Consider the following 17519-nt stretch of genomic DNA (forward strand, 5'->3'; position numbering starts at 1 on the left):
CTCCCACCTCTCCATAAGCATCTTAGCAGCATTAGTTAAGTCCACTCAAAGCAAATATACAATATTTCAAAGTCTCTGTTGACAGACAACGAAGAAGTCATTACATTTTATATAAATGGCTAGTAAGAAATTCATCAAGAAAACCATTTTTTACAGTTTTCAAAGACCTTATTAAATTATTTTCAATCTCACCTCTGTCCACAATGAAGTTCCTCGTCCTAAGGATTCCTCTTGTCTCAAAGACATGAGAAAAGTTGAGACATCAGAAAGTGACACTTTCTCCTGGGCAGGGCAGGAGAGATTTTTAAAATTATATTAAAATGTTTAGTTGAATAAAACCAATGTGGAAGCAACCAAGTATACTATTTAAAGGAGGTTATCATTAGCTAAATCAAAAGAAAGCTATATTTGAAAAAGAAAATATTATTCAACTTTTAACATAAAGATACCATGTTAACTTAAAATTGACGTTACTATCTTAAATGTGATCACAATCTTAAAAATATAAAAACATTCTATAAGAAGAAATTACTTTCAATCAAAATGTGGGGCTGGACTCGGTGGCTCACACCTGTAATCCCAGCACTTTGGGAGGCCAAGGCAGGTGGATCACGTGAGGTCAGGAGTTTGAGACCAGCCTGGCCAATATGGTGAAACCTTGTCTCTACTAAAAAGACAAAAAAAATTAGCCGGGTGTGGTGATGCATGCCTATAATCCCAGCTACTCAGGAGGCTGAGGCAGGAGAATCACTTGAACCTGGGAGGCAGAGGTTGCAGTGAGTTGAGATCACGCCACTTCATTCTAGACTGGGAGACGAGAGTGAAACTCTGTCTCAAAAAAAAAAAAATGTGATTCTTTTTGATGCCATAAAAATGACCCCCTGACTAAGAAAACCACCTAGATCTTCATTCCCTTAAGATTATGTACCTTACTCTGTGTAGGTCAGCAAAAACCACTCACAGGCTGCTTTGTAAATAGTTTTGCTGGAACATAGCCAATGCCTGTTTATCTGGTTCAGAAGTTGCAACAGAGATCATAAAGCCAGCTGCAAAGCTTAAAAAATGTCTGCTACCTGGCACTGCACACAGAGTTTTCTGACCCCTATAGGAAACAATACGTATTGAGGCTTTGTAAAAAGCACAGAATAAGCATGGTATACATTCCTTGAATGTTGATACAGGTGAAGATGAGGGGAAAAGTATAGAGGGAAGAGGGCATAAGCTCTAAAAGTCCTCGCCCAGTGGGCCACCCAGGACACGCTTAGCTCCCACAGCAACAGGGTGTGACAACACAGTGAAAATCTCCATGAAGCTCACTAGAGACTCACGGAGATTTTCCACCAGGGAAGCTCACTAGCTCAGTGCCTCAGGCTTTTACTGGGATGTGGTCACGTAGGCACTCTTTGCCTCATACATACCGAAATTCCCCAGAATTCAGACTCCCAGAAAGAAAGCAGGTGTTCCACATAAACCACATTGAACAAACACTTTAGATACAATAAGCACTCTTAGCAGTTAGGTTAGTGTAAATGCTCCCAAAATCCAAGGTCCCAGTGCCAGCCAAGGGCCAACCTTACAAGCAGGCCTTTCTGATGGTAGTATCATAGGTCTGTTACATTAACTCATTTCTGCATACCCACTCACTTAGAAAGACTTGTAAATGAAAGCAAAAGATAAACTTACCACATCCAGCAAATTCATAGCTGTCTGAAGAAGGTAGCATTGGGCTGCCCCTCTCAGGAGAATTTGATGTGTGATCATAGTGCAATGAATAACATCCCTGACAGCAAAACACAAAAAAATGCAGTTCCATATTCCCAAAGGCAATTCGGATCATTTGTGATTATCGAAAAGTTGATTTATAACATCTACAATTTCTAATGCAGAAAGTCAGCAGAATTTCAAAGCTATTATTTCCCACTATGGCCTCCACTAGAGCTCAATTTTAATATGAAACAATTCTCTTTTAAAAATAAGACTATAAATGAAGATGCTTTTAAAGAAGTTCGTATTTATTGAAATACTTTTTTTTAAATCTCCTCAAATTCCTTTTTACTGACATTTTAAAAATACTTTCTAACAAATATTATTGTTTGACATTTTATCTTTAGTTTTCTACTTACAAATGTATTTGTAAAAAAACTTACTGGCCTATTCGAAGAGGTCAAAATTCAACAGCATACAATTCAGTACACACTTAAAACTAGTAAATTGTGAAACAAAATAAGTTCAACTGTATGAATAAATTTTTTAAAGTTTGTTTTTTCTTATGTAAAATTAAGAGCTCAAACATCCCAATGCCAATATTAATTATAACCGTTTACTGTAGATTAAAGCAGATGAAAAATACACATATTGATGGAAAGTCATGGCAAATAACCATACAAGTACATATACAGAGTAAATTACCTGAGAGCAAGAAGCCCATCTATAGCCAGGGCCTTGTATCTTGGGACATTTGCCAAAGCCTTAGATAGAAACAAAATGGGAACAGCACACCAATGTCTACTTGTCATCTTCCGAATAAACTTCAATAAGAAGCTACCTGAAAGAAAATGTTGCAAATTATCGTTGTTGCCAATAAGCGCAGGAAAAGAAGCTCAACACCATTAGGTATTAGAGAAATACAAGTTAAAACCACAATGAGACTCCACTTCCCAAACCTGGCTATAATCTGAAGGACAGACAATAATCAGCATCGGGGAGGATGCGGAGAACCCAGATCCCTCACACGATGCTGGTGGGAACGTAAAATGGTGCAGCCACTGTGGAAAACAGTGTGGCAGTTCCTCCAAAACTTAAACAGAATTACCATAGGATCTGGCAATTCTACTTCTAGATATGTATCCACAAGAATTAAAAATGTGTTCATACAGAAACTTGTATATGAATAATCGTAACAGCATTACTCGTAACAGTTCAAAGTGAAAAATCCAAATGTCTACCAACGAATAATAAACAAAATGTGAAATACCTATACAGTGAAATATTCAACCACAAAAAGGAATGAAATGCTGACACATGCCACAACGTGGATAAACCTTGAAAACATTATGCTAACTAAAAGAAGCCAGACACAAAGAGCCACGTATTTTATGATTCCATTTCCATGAAATGTTGTGAATATGCAAATCTATAGAGACAAAGTGGATTAGTAGCTCCCAGGAGCAAAAGGTAGAGGAGAATGAGAAGTGACTATTAACAGGCCTAGGGTTTCCTTCTGAGGGTGACAAAAATATTCTGGAATTACAGTGGTAATGGTTGTGCAACTTTGTGAATATACTAAACACCACTGAATCGAACGGTTTAAAATGGTGAATTATATCTCAATAAAGCTCTTGTAAAATAAAAAGTTAATTTTATTTCATTTTTATTTAGTAAGATTTCTACTCTACTAAATTTCTCTCTACTAGAGATTTTGATACCCATGAAGCTATGTTTTTTTAAAGATAATTTTTTTTTTTTTTTTGAGACAGTCTCATTCTATTGCCCAGGCTAGAGTGCAGTGGCTCAATCTCGACTCAGTGCAACCTCCGCCTCCTGGGTTCAAGAGATTCTCCTGCCTCAGCCTCCCAAGTAGCTGGGATTATAGGCATGTGCCACCACGCCTGGCTAATTTTTGTATTTTAGTAGAGACAAGGTTTCGCCACATTGGCCGGCTGGTCTCAAACTCCCAGGCGATCTGCCCACCTCAGCCTCCCAAAGTGCCAGTATTACAGGGGTGACCCACCACACCCAGCCGGTAAAAAGATAAATTTTTTATGATAGAAGCCATTCTTCAACTTGAGATGTTAAGGAAAAACAGGATAGGAAGTATTGATGGTTAGTGGCCTCTAACATCTACAAGCAGTAACATCTTTCTTATAGGCTGTTTCTTGACTACCTTGGATCTAATCCTGATTATTTACATTTCTATTTTGAGATATAAAGGGATAGTGCTTCATTCTGTCCTCTCTGCTAATGTGTGTTTTGTTAAGGACTCTCAGCTCATGCAGTTAGTGAAAATGTCTGTTTTCTCAAATAGTTGTAGAATGACTTTTAAGAAATTATCAGAAGCTCCTTAAAGGATGTCTATTTTCTATCTTTCGAAATACCTAGCACAAAAGATACTCAGAATACACAGAAGATACTCACTGGAAATTGGTGACTGAAAAATGACTACATAACTGTAAATGAACGTTTTAGTTACTCTCTCTTTTTGAACTCCTGGCCTCAATTGCTCTCCCTTCCATTTGCGCCAATAAATTCAGTAGATTTACTGAATCTTTTGCCTAAAACCTCACTCATGACAGTAGGAAGATGACAATGGCCAAGGTTCCATTTTACATTGATTAAACACATTTACCAAGCATCTGGAATATGCCTGGCCCTGGACCTCAAACACCTGGCTCTCAAATTCTAGGAAGCCCTGGCCGACATCATTTCACTCGGGTGCTACTGACATGCAAGGCAGCAACACGGCTAACAATTTCATCCTCATATGGCTACAGCCCAGAAGCTTAATCAAACTTCTGAAAACTACCAAACTAAAGAATGGCTCTAATAGTTCTCTTCCCCAGTAACTCATTTTTTAAAGAAGTATTCAAAACAATCAATTTTCCATGAAGTAATGATATACAGACCATATTGTCCCTTTTTTCTGATGTATGAATAGATATTGCCATTGGTCATCTTGTCACTTTATTTGCAGACTAAATACAAAAGAAAAAATACATATTTCATACCTAGGCTCACTTTATAAATCACAAAGGTGAGAGTGAAACAAGGATTCACAAATCAGAGTAGGTCCCGCTGCTGCTCAGCAAACAATCACACTGCTTTTGTCCTTTGCCTTCCAACCTACCTCATTAGAATGAAGAACACATCTCCAACCTGAAGATCAGGGATAGTTCTAGGACAAGGTCTTACATAAAATAATTTTTTTTTTTGAGTCAGGGTCTTGCTCTATTGCCCAGGCTGGAGTGCAGTGGCACGATCTTGGCTCAGTGCAACCACTGCCTCCTGGGTTCAAATGATTCTCCTGTCTTGGCCTCCCGAGTAGCCGGAACTACAGGTGTACACCACCATGCCCAGATAATTTTTATATTTTTAGTAGAGATTGGGTTTTGCCATGGTGGCCAGGCTGGTCTTGAACTCCTGACCTCAGGTGATCCACCTGCCTTGGCCTCCCAAAGTGCTGGGATTACAGGCGTGAGCCACTGCCTCTGGCTTATTTTTTCTGTCTTTCTAAGTCAGTATCTATAAAGGGACAACTTGCCACAATGGGTGTTCTGTTTACAACTTTTTCCTAAAACCAGGTTCCCTCTTTCTTGTATATATTTTACTAATTCTTGAAATTGAATAGTAGACAATTACAAAAGATGGCTAAATTGCAGCACACCTCCTAAAATGACCTCCATGTTACTCATGCCAATACTGATCAGATGTTATACACAATGACTAAAGTGTGTACTCAAAAAAGATACTGTGTAATTCTGAGAGAATATGCATATCCTGGAAAAGGAAAGCTTTTGAAAATATGTATTTTAATAGTTGATGGTGCTTATAACCAATCTTGCTAAAAACAAACAAACAAACAAAAAACTGTAAGTTAATGCATTTAAAAAAAAAAAAAACCCTTTACTGACACATACTCTTTATTTCTTCTGGAAGAAGAGAAATGTAAGCGACTAAAAACTTCTGTAATTTCAATCCCAATGGAGAACAGCTTCCTATTGGCTGGTCTGAGGATCTACAAACAGAGAAGAGGGGAAACAAATAGTTAATATTTATTTACAAGTGATTACACTGAAACTAGCCTACATGGCCCATGGCCCAAAAGTCCTTCAACAGTAAAACAATCAGACAATCTTATTTTTCTGAACCTGCATTTTACTTTTCAGTAAAATCTGGAAAATCTTTCTTATTATAGAAACATCAGGACCTTGCAGAAAAATGGATGTGAGTAAATAACCTACTATACTAAGGATTTCCTTTTTGTGATACTTTCTCTTCCACATATATGAATCTTGCTAAATAATATCATAAAAAATGACAATTTAAAATTATATTTAATTGTTCTCAACATATAATCCAATGACTCTAAATCTTTAGGTCTAAAATAAAAGTAACATTCATAGCAAATACATATATTAGTAGTAAGTTACTTCTGCAAGAGCATTTAATTGTTAACATCTACTAAAGTTACATTTTTTCTGCTATATGCTTCTTCCAGGAACATTATGTGCTAATTGAACAAATCAGAGTGCAAGAAAACCGAAGACATTTCATAATGTGTTTGTTGACTCTTAGAAAATACCAAGATCTTTTCATTGGATTTACTGCTCTCCAGCTGTCTAATTGCTTCAGAAAATGATTCGATAGTAATGAGTTATTTGAAAACCAAAAATAATTGGCAAATCAAATGTTGCTATGCTCTTCAATATTATTCAATTGGACTAAATATTAACACAACTTGGCATACACTAATTAAAAATGTTTCAAGAAATTGGCTGAGGGGGATGTATTTCTGTTTAGAGACATACCAAACAGCAAGAATCACAACTATAAATTTAGTTAATATTAGAAAGACAACATAATTTCAAGAGCAGGGGAAATTTTCGAAGATAGAATTCAAGAGTCATAAATGATGCTCAAAAAAATGAGGCTAAGGTACAATCCTGACAAACATCTCACTGTCAACCTTTTCAAAACATAACTGTGGCCTGTAAGTAGAGACAGGATGAGTAATAGCAGCCACTGTCAGATATGGAAAGGTCAGAATAAACTCTGCAGTACTGAACTGAAATTGGATGTCCTGGTGTAAATTCACAGTTGCTAATATGGATGGATGGATAGATGGACAGACAAGCATTGAAACAGATACATATGGGTTAAGTCTGGTCAGCAGACAGAGCTAAGAAAGGTACACACGCAGGGAGAGGCAATGATCAAGTAAATGCAGTGAAACATTAACATTTGGGGAATATGGATGAAAGAGAAAAGAGAATTCTTTGTATTATTCTCAAGACTTGCCTATAAGTCTAAAACGAAGTCAAAAGAAAAAGGAAAATAAGTTTAAAGTGTTGGTTAGCTAAAGTCATTGCAACTTCCAAGAGGGCAGAAAGCAGGAATAGGGAGAAGAAAGTGAGTTGTAAAAGATACGGTTTCCAACAGCCCAAGAATGGAGGCGCTCAAGGCAGAAAAAAGGAAGCAAAAAAAAAAGAAAGGACAAACACTTGATACAAATCAGAATGCAAGAATAACAAATACAGAAAGGACCACATCATGAGAAAAACCTGTCTATTCAGCAACATACTGTATATATCAAATGCATCAAACAATCTGGTCATGTCTCCTGACAGGAAATTTATGTATCATATACATCATAACAATGTCTCTTTACCTGCTATACAGAGAGCTCTCTGAAAGTGCATCCATTAGTGGTCCAATAATAAACTAAAAAAAAAAAAAAAAAAAAAAAAAAAAAGACGCATAATTGATACTAAGTTGTAAATGCAATTTTGAAATCAGCTTCCCTGAAGGCACATCCTATTCAAGCTTACAGAACACCTGCTAAAAGCAAAGCTGATCTCTTAGGCTGCAGGCTAAATTTAGTGATGGTCCTGGAGGGGAAGCTTAATTCTACCAGAAAAACAAAGTAACTACAGAATTTTCCCACCTGATTAAAACTTATGCCATAATAAGAAGAGAGTTTATGTGTTGGGTCAAGAAGGAAGACAGGAAGCCAAAGAAGTAACATATGCTAGAAAATAAAGGTAATGATAAGAAAACCAAAACGATACTGATACTCTAGAGAAAACGTAAGACCCTATGTCTAGAGAATAAATAAATTATACTCAAAAATTAATATTAGATACTGGTCAGAAAAGCAAGCTTACATGAAGTGCAGAAAGAACTGAATACATAAACATGATGCATATTAATATATCACAGCATACATTAAGACAATTAGAAAAAACCGACTTAGGCTGGGCACAGTAGCAAACACCTATAGTCCTAGCACTTTGGGAAGCCAAGGCAGGCAGATCCCTTGATGTCAGGAGTTTGAGACCAGCCTGGACAACATGGCAAAACCCTGTCTCTACTAAAATTACAAAAATGGGCCGGGCATGATGGCACACACCTGTAGTCCCAGCTACCTGAGACGCTGAGGCATGAGAATTCCTTAAATCCGGGAGGCAGAGGTTGTAGTGAGCCGAGATCAAGCCACTGCACTCCTGCACTCCAGCCTGGGTGACAGAGTGAGACTCTGTCTCAGAAAAAAATAAAAATCATATCACTATCTGAGAAATAAATACAATCATCTTTAAAAAGAAAAAAAAGAAGCAGCAGCAGCAGCCAGGCATAGTAGTTCACGCCTGTAATCCCAGCACTTTGGGAGGCCAAGGCAGGCGGATCACTTGAGGTCAGGAGTTTGAGACCAGTCTAGCCAATATGGTGGAAACTCGTCTCCACTAAAAATACAAAAATTAGCCGGTGTCGTGGTGGCGCCCACCTGCAATCCCAGCTACTCAGGAGGCTGAGGCAGGAGGATCACTTGAACCAGGGAGGCAGAGGCTGCAGTGAGCTGAGATCACGCCACTGCACTCCAACCTGGGCAACAGCCCTAGTCTCCATCTCAAAAAAAAAGCTACTGAAAAATAAAAAGAAAACAAATTGACTTAGGTCACCTTTAAATGAGAGGCAGATTACTCTACCTAAGGAAGTCATCATGGGACACACACAGCACCGTAATATAAAACTTAAAATCACAGCTGTAACTCCGACTCTCTGCCTCGTGTAGTTCCTGACAAATGAAAGTATAGATTCTAATACATATTGCTCAGAAGGCAATCTCTGTTTCACATAGTAGACAACAGCAATTCATTGAGTCAGAACTGGGGAAGTAGCATCACTAAAGAGCAGTAATCAGGGGCTCAGAACCATGAGAACAGTATGACCTGAAAGCTTCTAGACCGCAGTTTTCCTATGGTGAAAACTTGACTTATGATTCTTGACTTACGCTGTTTTGAATATTGATAACGTAGAACTACTTTTCCACGACAGTAATAATGCAGGCAGTTCTACTGTTCTGCTTGTCGAGAAACAACACTAACTTTTTCCAAATAGGATGGCTAGGTTTAGAGAAATATGATTTGTTGGATGCAAATCTATAAAATGTTACTTGCTGATGCAGAGTCCTAGTATATTTACACCATTCATCTTTCAACAACAGAGCGAGGAAGGGGATAGGCTGTCGTACCTCAGAAAATTCAGGTGAAAATGGAAGAATCTTTGTTTCGTATAGCTCCAAAAAGTGGATAATACCTTCTTTGGTCAGGATTTTGTTTTCACTTTCAAACATTCTTTTATAAATACACATATGCCAGGATGGGTGAAAGAGCCAACATCCTGTGGAAATAAACAACTAATGTTGATATTTGATTCTTTGTTTTGCCATAAAGACTATATACTCATAAATACATGTATAGACAAACAGTTACTTCATTATAACACTATAAAAGTTTTTGTTATTGTTTTTTGAGAGACAGGTTCTCACTCTGTCACCCAGACTGCAGTACAATGGCAAAATTCTAGCTCACTCCAGCCTCAAACTCCAGGGCCCAAGCAATCCTTCTGCATCAGCTTCCTGAATAGTAGGCCTATAGGCATGCACCACCATGCCCAGACAATTTTTAAAATATTTTTTAGAAACGTGGTCTCAGTATGTTGCCCAGGCTGGTCTCGAACTCCTGAGTTCAAGGATCCTCTATCCTCAGCCTGTCAAAGCCCTGAGATTACAAGCATGAGTCACCACACCCAGCCTGTTTTCCGTCACAGCCGAGTACGTTCTCTTACTGAATAACCAAAATAATTTTGGTATTCAGTATTCTGCATTCAGGCAGCTTCGTTTTGACTGACTATAAATGAGCCAGGAGCAGTGGCTCATGCCTGTAATCTCAGCACTTTAGGAGGCTGAGGCAGGTGGATCACATGAGGCCAGGAGTTCAAGCACAGCCTGGCTAACATGGCAAAACTCTTGTCTCTACTAAAAACACAGAAATCAGCCCAGGTGTCATGGTACTTGCCTGTAATCCCAGCTACTGAAGGGGCTGAGACATGAGAATCACTTGAACCCTTGAATCTGGGAGGCAGAGGCTGTAGTGAGCCCAGATCCTACCACTGCACTCCAGCCTAGGCAACAGAGTGTGGCTCTGTCTTGAAAAAATATGGAAGACTATAACTGAATGCTATAACTGCTACAGTGTAGAAAAATTAAATACTACCCAATGTATGCAAGGTTGGAACTTCAGAGTTGGAATAGTTTCAACCAATTCTTCTCTTATCCCACTTCAATCCATTTTTCACACAGAAATCTGAAACTGTCACTCCTCTGCTTAAATTCCTTCAACATCTCCCCATTGTTCTTAGAACAAAGTCCAAAGACGGCATGAATGGATCCCGACTGCCACTCCAACTTCATCTCTTGCTCCACACACCAGCTCTGCTGCAGCCCCGCTGGTCATTCTGTTCTGCCTCCTACAGCTGCTCCCATCTCAGGGCTTGCATAGCAGGTAGTGTCTCCTCAGCCTGGACTCTGAGCTTAGATGTGATCCTAAGACAGGCCTTCCCTGACTACCCCACTCACCCTTTAGTCCCTTTCATCAGCCCCTTGTCTGTTTCCCTCATATACCTTACAATCAAACTATTTTTTCATAGAAAAAACAAAAGTCAGGTGAAAAATACTGCAGCTCTCTCACCACTTTACCACCAGTAATTACTAGGTTTTGCACCAACTAACATACTAGACACTAAGTAAATACTTATTAAGTAAATAAATGAGTGAGCAAATAAAAAAATTGAATAAATGAATATCTTAGAGATGTTTTCTCTTTTGAAATATCTTTTAATTCTATTAGAGAAAAATACTCAGCATCTTTAACCCATGACATTCTATAAATAAATTAATCCATTATTTGTAATTTACACCAAGATGCTTGTTCAACTCTTTGGCAATGGTAATTTTTCAAAATCAGTCACTGCTATTTGATTTGTTTGCTAAGAGCTGTGGGCAAAATGCAGTAATAAGAGCATCATTTTAATGGTAAATGCATAAGTGAAGTCACAACAAGATTCAATTAAATTCTAGCCCCAGGTGTAACTATAGATGCTTATGTTCTGTGAAAAATCCCAGTATATCAGAAAACAACTACAGCAATCAAATGAACAAAGCTCAGTTCCTAAGGGGTCAAACTATTAAAGTTGTAATTATCTAGAGTAGGCACTAAAAACCATTTACCTAGGTTAATTCTAACGTGTAAACACAATAATGTAGCATTTTAGCATTCATATGAACATAAAACACTGTTGGCCTGCATTTAGCTACTTCATCAATCTAAATTTAATTTTATAAATAAGTTTAGGAAGCTCCAGCTTCACTGTGTATCTCCTAAAAAGCTCTCATAAGATAGTGATCAAGGGCTTATAAACAGTATTTAAAATTATATCCTGGTATTTTCTCTTCTGAAGAAGTACAAGATACAGAACAATAACTGAAAGCTTCAGAAAAGTAACTCTAACAAACACTGGAAAAGATATACTAAGAGAGTAAGAATGAAAAGCAGTTAAAAGACATATTCATACCAAAGAGCAACTGTTGGTCAAGTGCGGTGGCTCACACCTGTAATCCCAACACTTTAGGAGGCCGAGGTGGGTGGATCACCTGAGGTCAGAAGTTCGAGACCAGCGTGGCCAACATGGCGAAACCCCGTCTCTACTAAAAATACAAAAATTAGCCGGGCATGGTGGCACACATCTGTAATCCTAGCTGCTTGGGAGGCTGAGGCAAAAAAAATCGCTCGAACCCAGGAGGCAGAAGTTGCAGTGAGCCAAGAACGTGCCACTGCACTCGAGCCTGGGCTACAGAGCGAGACTCCATCTCAAAAAAAAAAAACAAAACAAAACAGTGAGCACTAAAACCACAGACTCTATTATCATTAAAACCCTACAAACTTATCTTTTAAGGAAATGTGCTGAGATATTTATAGATAAAATGATAGGCCACCTAGTGATGTGCTTCAAAACTATTTAGTGAGAAGGAACAGGAAAGACTACACAGGATACACTAAGCAACGCTGGCCATGAGAGGATCGTTATGTAAGAGTGGGAGTGCGCCACACACGCTCTCTTCCTTCTATAAATGTTTGAAATTTTCCATCACCAAAGTTTAAAAAATTAACCATATCTCTAAATTACAGAAAATTCTGCAGCTATTTAAAATTGTGTTCTTAAAGACTATTTAAGGATATGAGTAGATGGATATAGATATTATGCTAAGTGAAATAAATATGGACAACATAATCCAGAAGGGGTGTATCTGGACTGGTAACAGCTATTATCTCTTGGTAGCAGCATTACAAGATGATTCATATTTTCTTCTGTAACTTTTATAGTTTCTCAAAATTCTCTACAATGAACAAGAATTAATTATAAAATCAGAGGAGAAAACCATGAACGTTATTAAAAAATCAAATAAAAGTAATCATTACCGTTTTCCTCTGATACCGCATATTCAAACAGATTGTTCAGCTTTGGTAAAACTGGCTTTATAACATGTATCTAAAAATAAGAGCATAAAAACATATGAAATGAAAATACATCAGCAATTTATGCTTTATGACAAGCTATTTGGGTGATGCTGAGAAACGTTAAAAGTTTTAGAATGGCAAGGGAAGATCAAATAAGATTAAATTTTTTGAATAATTTAGGTTAACTGAAAGTATTATTTAATTTCCTGAAAGAACTTACATTTTAAGTTGCATTTATGCCAGAAAACAAAGTATACTTGGATTCTATCATCACCAGCTATATCTGAGTTGGTCTTTTTGTATTGCCTTTAATGAATGTTTTTAAAAAAGAAAAATTATCTACTGTAGGATTTGCTAAAATCAAAAAACACTTACCTGATTTCCTTCTAACGTCTCCATAATTAAAATATAATTTTCCCAAAACTTCAGAAGCTCATCTTTTTTCTTCTCAGACCACCAAAACAAACTTGGGCCTGATATGGTTTAAAAAAGAAAATTAGTTCTTCCTTTCGCAAATTTAATAAGTCTCTCAACGACAGCAGTTCTTAAAATGATGCCACTATTACCAAATGTATTCTCTAATAATGGAGTTGTCCCTGTATCAAAGCCTGGATAGGAGGCTTGGAAAATTCAGAGGGAGATTTTTTTTTTTTTTTTAAACTGGGATTACTGTTTTGGAGTTCTGGGTAAAAATGGCAGATTTGCACATTTAAGCTCTACTTTCTCTCCCCAAGAATCTCACTATAACAATAAAGGAGCCACCAAATCCACCTGGGAAAAGTTTGTAGCGTGCACTGAAAGCAAATATAGCAACAAATGCCAAACCAAGCTCAACTACCAACTAGACTAACTCAACGCCACAAAGTAAGGGTGCCTATCCCTAGGCAAAAATATTTATTTTCATCTCTGTTATAGTAAGATTAAAAAAAAAAAAAAGCGATTCCATAATCAAATACTACAACAGAGAACAAACCCAAACTTAGACGGTCCAGGTATCGAACTTGCAGAGAACCATAATTAACATGCTAAAGGATCTCATGGAAAAGGTAAACATGCATAAACAGATGAACAGATGAGGATTTTCAGGAGAGTAACTCCAAAAGCGTCAAATGGAAACGAGAGAATAAAAACATGACAGCAGTCATAAAGCAGTGTTTGATGGAGTTATCGGACATAGAGAAGCTTAAAAAAAAATCCTATTTCAGGAAACTGCTAGAAAATGCACTGCACTGACACAAGTGAGTAAAGCAAAAAAGAAGACATGAACTACAGGAAATGAGATCCAACAGGGCATCCGAGTGAAGGGAATCCCGGGGCGAGGGTCTGTGCACCAGACACAGGGAGACTGCAGCCACATCTGGGAGAGACTTCTTCAGGAAAACTTATAAAACTCTGATGAGGGCACAGTGGCTCACGCCTGTAATGCCAGCACTTTGGGAGGACGAGGCAGGCGGATCACCTGAGGTAGGGAGTTCTACATCAACCTGACCAGCATGGAGAAATCCCGTCTCTACTAAAAACACAAACTTAGCTGGGCATGGTGGTGCATGCCTGTAATCCCAGCTACTTCGGAGGCTGAGGCAGGAGAATCGCTTGAACCCGAGGTGGGGGAGGGGGCGGAGGTTGCGGTGAGCCAAGATAACACCACTGCACTCCTCCTGGAAAACAAGAGCTAGACTCTGTCTCAAAAAAAAAAAAAAAAAAAAAAAAAAAAAAAAAAAAAAAATACACCTCTGATATCTGATTTTGTAGAGGAAAGATTTAGACAACTGGCTAAGAATTTAAGGAGGAATTTGTGGTAAGTATAGAAAGAACCAAACACATTTTAAAATGTCAAAATTTTAAGAACTCTGCTGTGGGTTTGTTGGAAATAAGAAAAAAGAAAAAAAACTTTAAGAACTCGCAGGAAAAGAAAAAGTATCCCTTTCCTACAAAGATCACCTGTGAGCAGCACTTACAGTCATAATTTTATAAATGCTGAACATGCTTTTAACCAAAATTTTAACTGCGACTATATTTTATGATATAACTAAGACATAAGTAAAGACATAGCGGTAAATCCCAAAATCTTCCATTGAAAGAGGCAACAGGATTTGCTTTCTGTAACAGAGGAAATGGGAGTCACGGGAAACATGGATAGACTATTGCTTATCCTTAAAACTGCAAAATAACTTATTCATTCAACTATATGAATGTTTGATGATTTTTCAAATGTTTTCCAGTGAAAAACTCACGGGATGATCACACCCATCTGTGGACTGTTCAAATATTTACTATCTAATGTTTTAAAATTACTTGAAAATATAACCTCACAACTTCAAACGAAAATCCTTTACTTGTAATAAATGATCAGCTGCAGTTGAAAAACTAGTAGAAATATTCTATTTTAAGACAATTTTGAGTCAATCTACTTTGTACTTTGATAGTTCAAACGCAAATTTAACATGACTGAAGTCAAACCAATCAACAGTCGCCTGTAATCCCAGCATTTTGGGAGGCCGAGGTGGGTAGATCACTTGAGGTCAGGAGTTCGAGACCAACCTGGCCAACATGGTGAAACCCCATCTTAAAAAAAGAAAAAAAAAATTAAAAAGAAAAATAAAAAACAGTAACATACCACCTTGAAGGGAGGCCTTGCTGTTTCATTACTCTTCCACAAAGTAGTAGGGAGCACAGCTCAACAATGTTAAAAAGAAAAACTGATTCATTCTATCAAATCAATAGCAAAAATACACTCAAAAGGTCGACATGTTTAACAAATATTAGTAAAACCTGTTCCTAATTACCAAGGGAAATTTCAAAAGAGTGTGATGGCCTCTACGACGCTTAATTCTAACACTCCAAGACTCAATTCACTGGTCAGTACAGATAATTTTCCTTTCAATTTGATAGCTGTCAACCGTTCCTACTGGGACGAATCTGCCATGATAAGGTGCAGATATGGGTCTGTAAAATCTTGCACGGGCTCCATCATCTTCCTAAACTATTCCACGGGTGCTGTATTCCACCGGCTCTGGGTCAGAACGTTCTCAGCTGCAGTGATTTGTGTCACTGCAGAGAACACCATCGAGAGGGGGTTCCAAAGGTTTTCAGGCTTTAGGGGAGCAACCCGGAAAAACCAAATTCTGTATGGATCGGAGTGACGACCCCAAGAAGCTAGATTTCAGAACCAGGAAGGCACCCCTCAGGGACAGCTAAGTAGGCAGGACTGGGCTGGGGGGCAAAAAGGCGGGTACCGTTTCCTTCCCGGGGCCCGCAGGTGCAGTCGGCCCCCAGCTCCACCGACACCTCCACCGCCCTCTGCAGCAGGTAGCGCGCTCGCTTGCGCGTCAGGGCGTCCGCATGGCCCAGCCCCGCCTGCACCGTCCTCCAGAAGCGCCAGCAGCGCCGGGCGTCCGGGCCCGGCTCGCGCGTGCCGGGGGCTCGGTCGCCGCCCGGCTCGGGCAGCAGTTTCTCCGCCAGGGCGCTCAGGACCAGCAGCTTCGCCTCTACGCGGCCCGGCCCCGGGGGCGTCCCCGGCGCGACCAGCCCGCCCCACACGGCCCGCAGCGCCGTCCCGCCGCACTGGGCCAGCACCGGCAGCAGTCGCCCGGCCACCAGCGCCGCCGTGTCCTCCGCGGGCCCGGCCTCATCCCCGTCCCCGCCCCCGCCCAGCGCCAGGGCGACGGCGGCCCCCGCCACGCGCTCCAGCAGTGGCCCGTCGTCGCGGGGCCGCAAACAGGGCCCGACGGCCGCCAGCACCTCCACGGCAGCCTCGGCGCCAGGCGCGCGCCGCCCCGCGAGCAGATCGCGCAGCGCCTCCTCAGCCAGCGCGGTCGCCAGCTGCGGACCCCGGGCCAGGCGGGCGCACGAGCGCAGGGCCGCGCCCGCCGCCCTCAGCACGCGCCGGCGGTGGCGCAGCGGCAAACCCGGGTCAGGACTGCCCGCCGGGCGCCCGCGCAGGCTTCGCAGTAGCGGCACGAGGTACCCTGCGGCCACCTCGCGCGCTGCCTCCGGGAGCGCGCCTCCACCCCCGCCGCCGCGCGCCTCCTCGTCCTCGAGCCGCTGCAGAAGGAAGCGCAGCGTCTCCAGGCGTTCCGCGGACGCCTCCCCGCGGCACAGCGCCCCGAGCAGGGCCCGAGGGTCCCGGCTCTGCGAGAGCAGCGCTTCCGCGAGCACCCCCTCCATTTGCTGCGCGCCCGCGCCGCCGGCCCGGGATCCCAAAGGAAGGCGCCGGCGTGCGCGATGCGTGCGCACAGGACAGGCCGGCTCCTGCGTGCGCGTGCGCGTGTGCTGACGGAGCCGGGCGCGCGGCCGCTGAGAGGGGGATCCCAGCCAGACTAGGTCCGGTTCAGCGCGCCTTGGGTTGCTGCCGCCAACCCTACCTAGAACCTATGTGGTTTCTTGTTGTTCGTTTGTTTGTTTGTGAGACAGAGTCTGCTCTGTCGCCCAGCCTGGAGTGCAATGGCCCGATGTCGGCTCACTGCAACCTCGGCTTCCCATCTTCACGCGATTCTCCTGCCTCAGCCTCCTGAGTAGCTGGGATTACAGGCTGGGACTGCAGGCGTACGCCGCAAAGCCCGGCTAATTCTTGTATTTTTAGTAGAGACGGGGTTTCACCATGTTGATCAGGCTGGTCTTGAGCACCTGACCTCGTGATCCACCCACCTTAGCCTCCCGAAGTGCTGGGGTTACAGACGTGAGCCACCGCGCCCGGCCTGGTCTCTTGTTTTTTTAGGAGACATGAGGCCCTCCTTAAAAGTTAATATATCTACTCCAACTCCATCGATTCCTGATTGGAGGTTGGTCTGCCCAGGACCCTAAATCAGGCTTGCATGTGAGCCTACACCAGTTCGCAGAAGGTGCACACCACGATCACCTTAGATTATTTTCAAAACGTTGCATGCCGGGCACCATCCACAAAGAGACTGACACAATAGGTCTAAAATTGGTTCTGGACATCTGCATTAA

The 17519-nt window shown here is 41.0% G+C and overlaps 1 protein-coding gene across 6 annotated transcripts in view; it reads right to left on the minus strand.

Moving 5' to 3' along the window:
- The window catches only part of TARBP1 (tRNA guanosine 2 -O-methyltransferase TARBP1), a 77663-nt gene extending 60853 nt beyond the window's left edge, over positions 1-16810 (minus strand). For 4 of the 6 annotated variants that reach the window (XR_012513607.1, XR_012513608.1, XR_012513609.1 and 1 more), the window contains exons 1-9: positions 15806-16789; positions 12945-13042; positions 12531-12600; positions 9245-9393; positions 7385-7437; positions 5634-5731; positions 2410-2545; positions 1684-1780; positions 193-282 (exon numbers count right to left, since the gene is read on the minus strand). Coding sequence is in view for 3 of the 6 variants with exons in the window: in XM_074385335.1 (XP_074241436.1) it covers positions 193-282; positions 1684-1780; positions 2410-2545; positions 5634-5731; positions 7385-7437; positions 9245-9393; positions 12531-12600; positions 12945-13042; positions 15806-16736 (1722 nt within the window). In the remaining 3 variants the exon portion in view is untranslated. Of the gene's footprint in view, positions 1-192; positions 283-1683; positions 1781-2409; positions 2546-5633; positions 5732-7384; positions 7438-9244; positions 9394-12530; positions 12601-12944; positions 13043-15805 lie in introns of all 6 variants that reach the window. The other 2 variants (XM_039464284.2, XM_074385334.1) reach the window with 2 other exon arrangements.
- Between the last annotated feature and the right edge of the window lie 709 nt (positions 16811-17519).

Source organism: Saimiri boliviensis, chromosome 14, assembly GCF_048565385.1.
Source record: "Saimiri boliviensis isolate mSaiBol1 chromosome 14, mSaiBol1.pri, whole genome shotgun sequence".
Lineage (NCBI taxonomy): Eukaryota > Metazoa > Chordata > Mammalia > Primates > Cebidae > Saimiri > Saimiri boliviensis.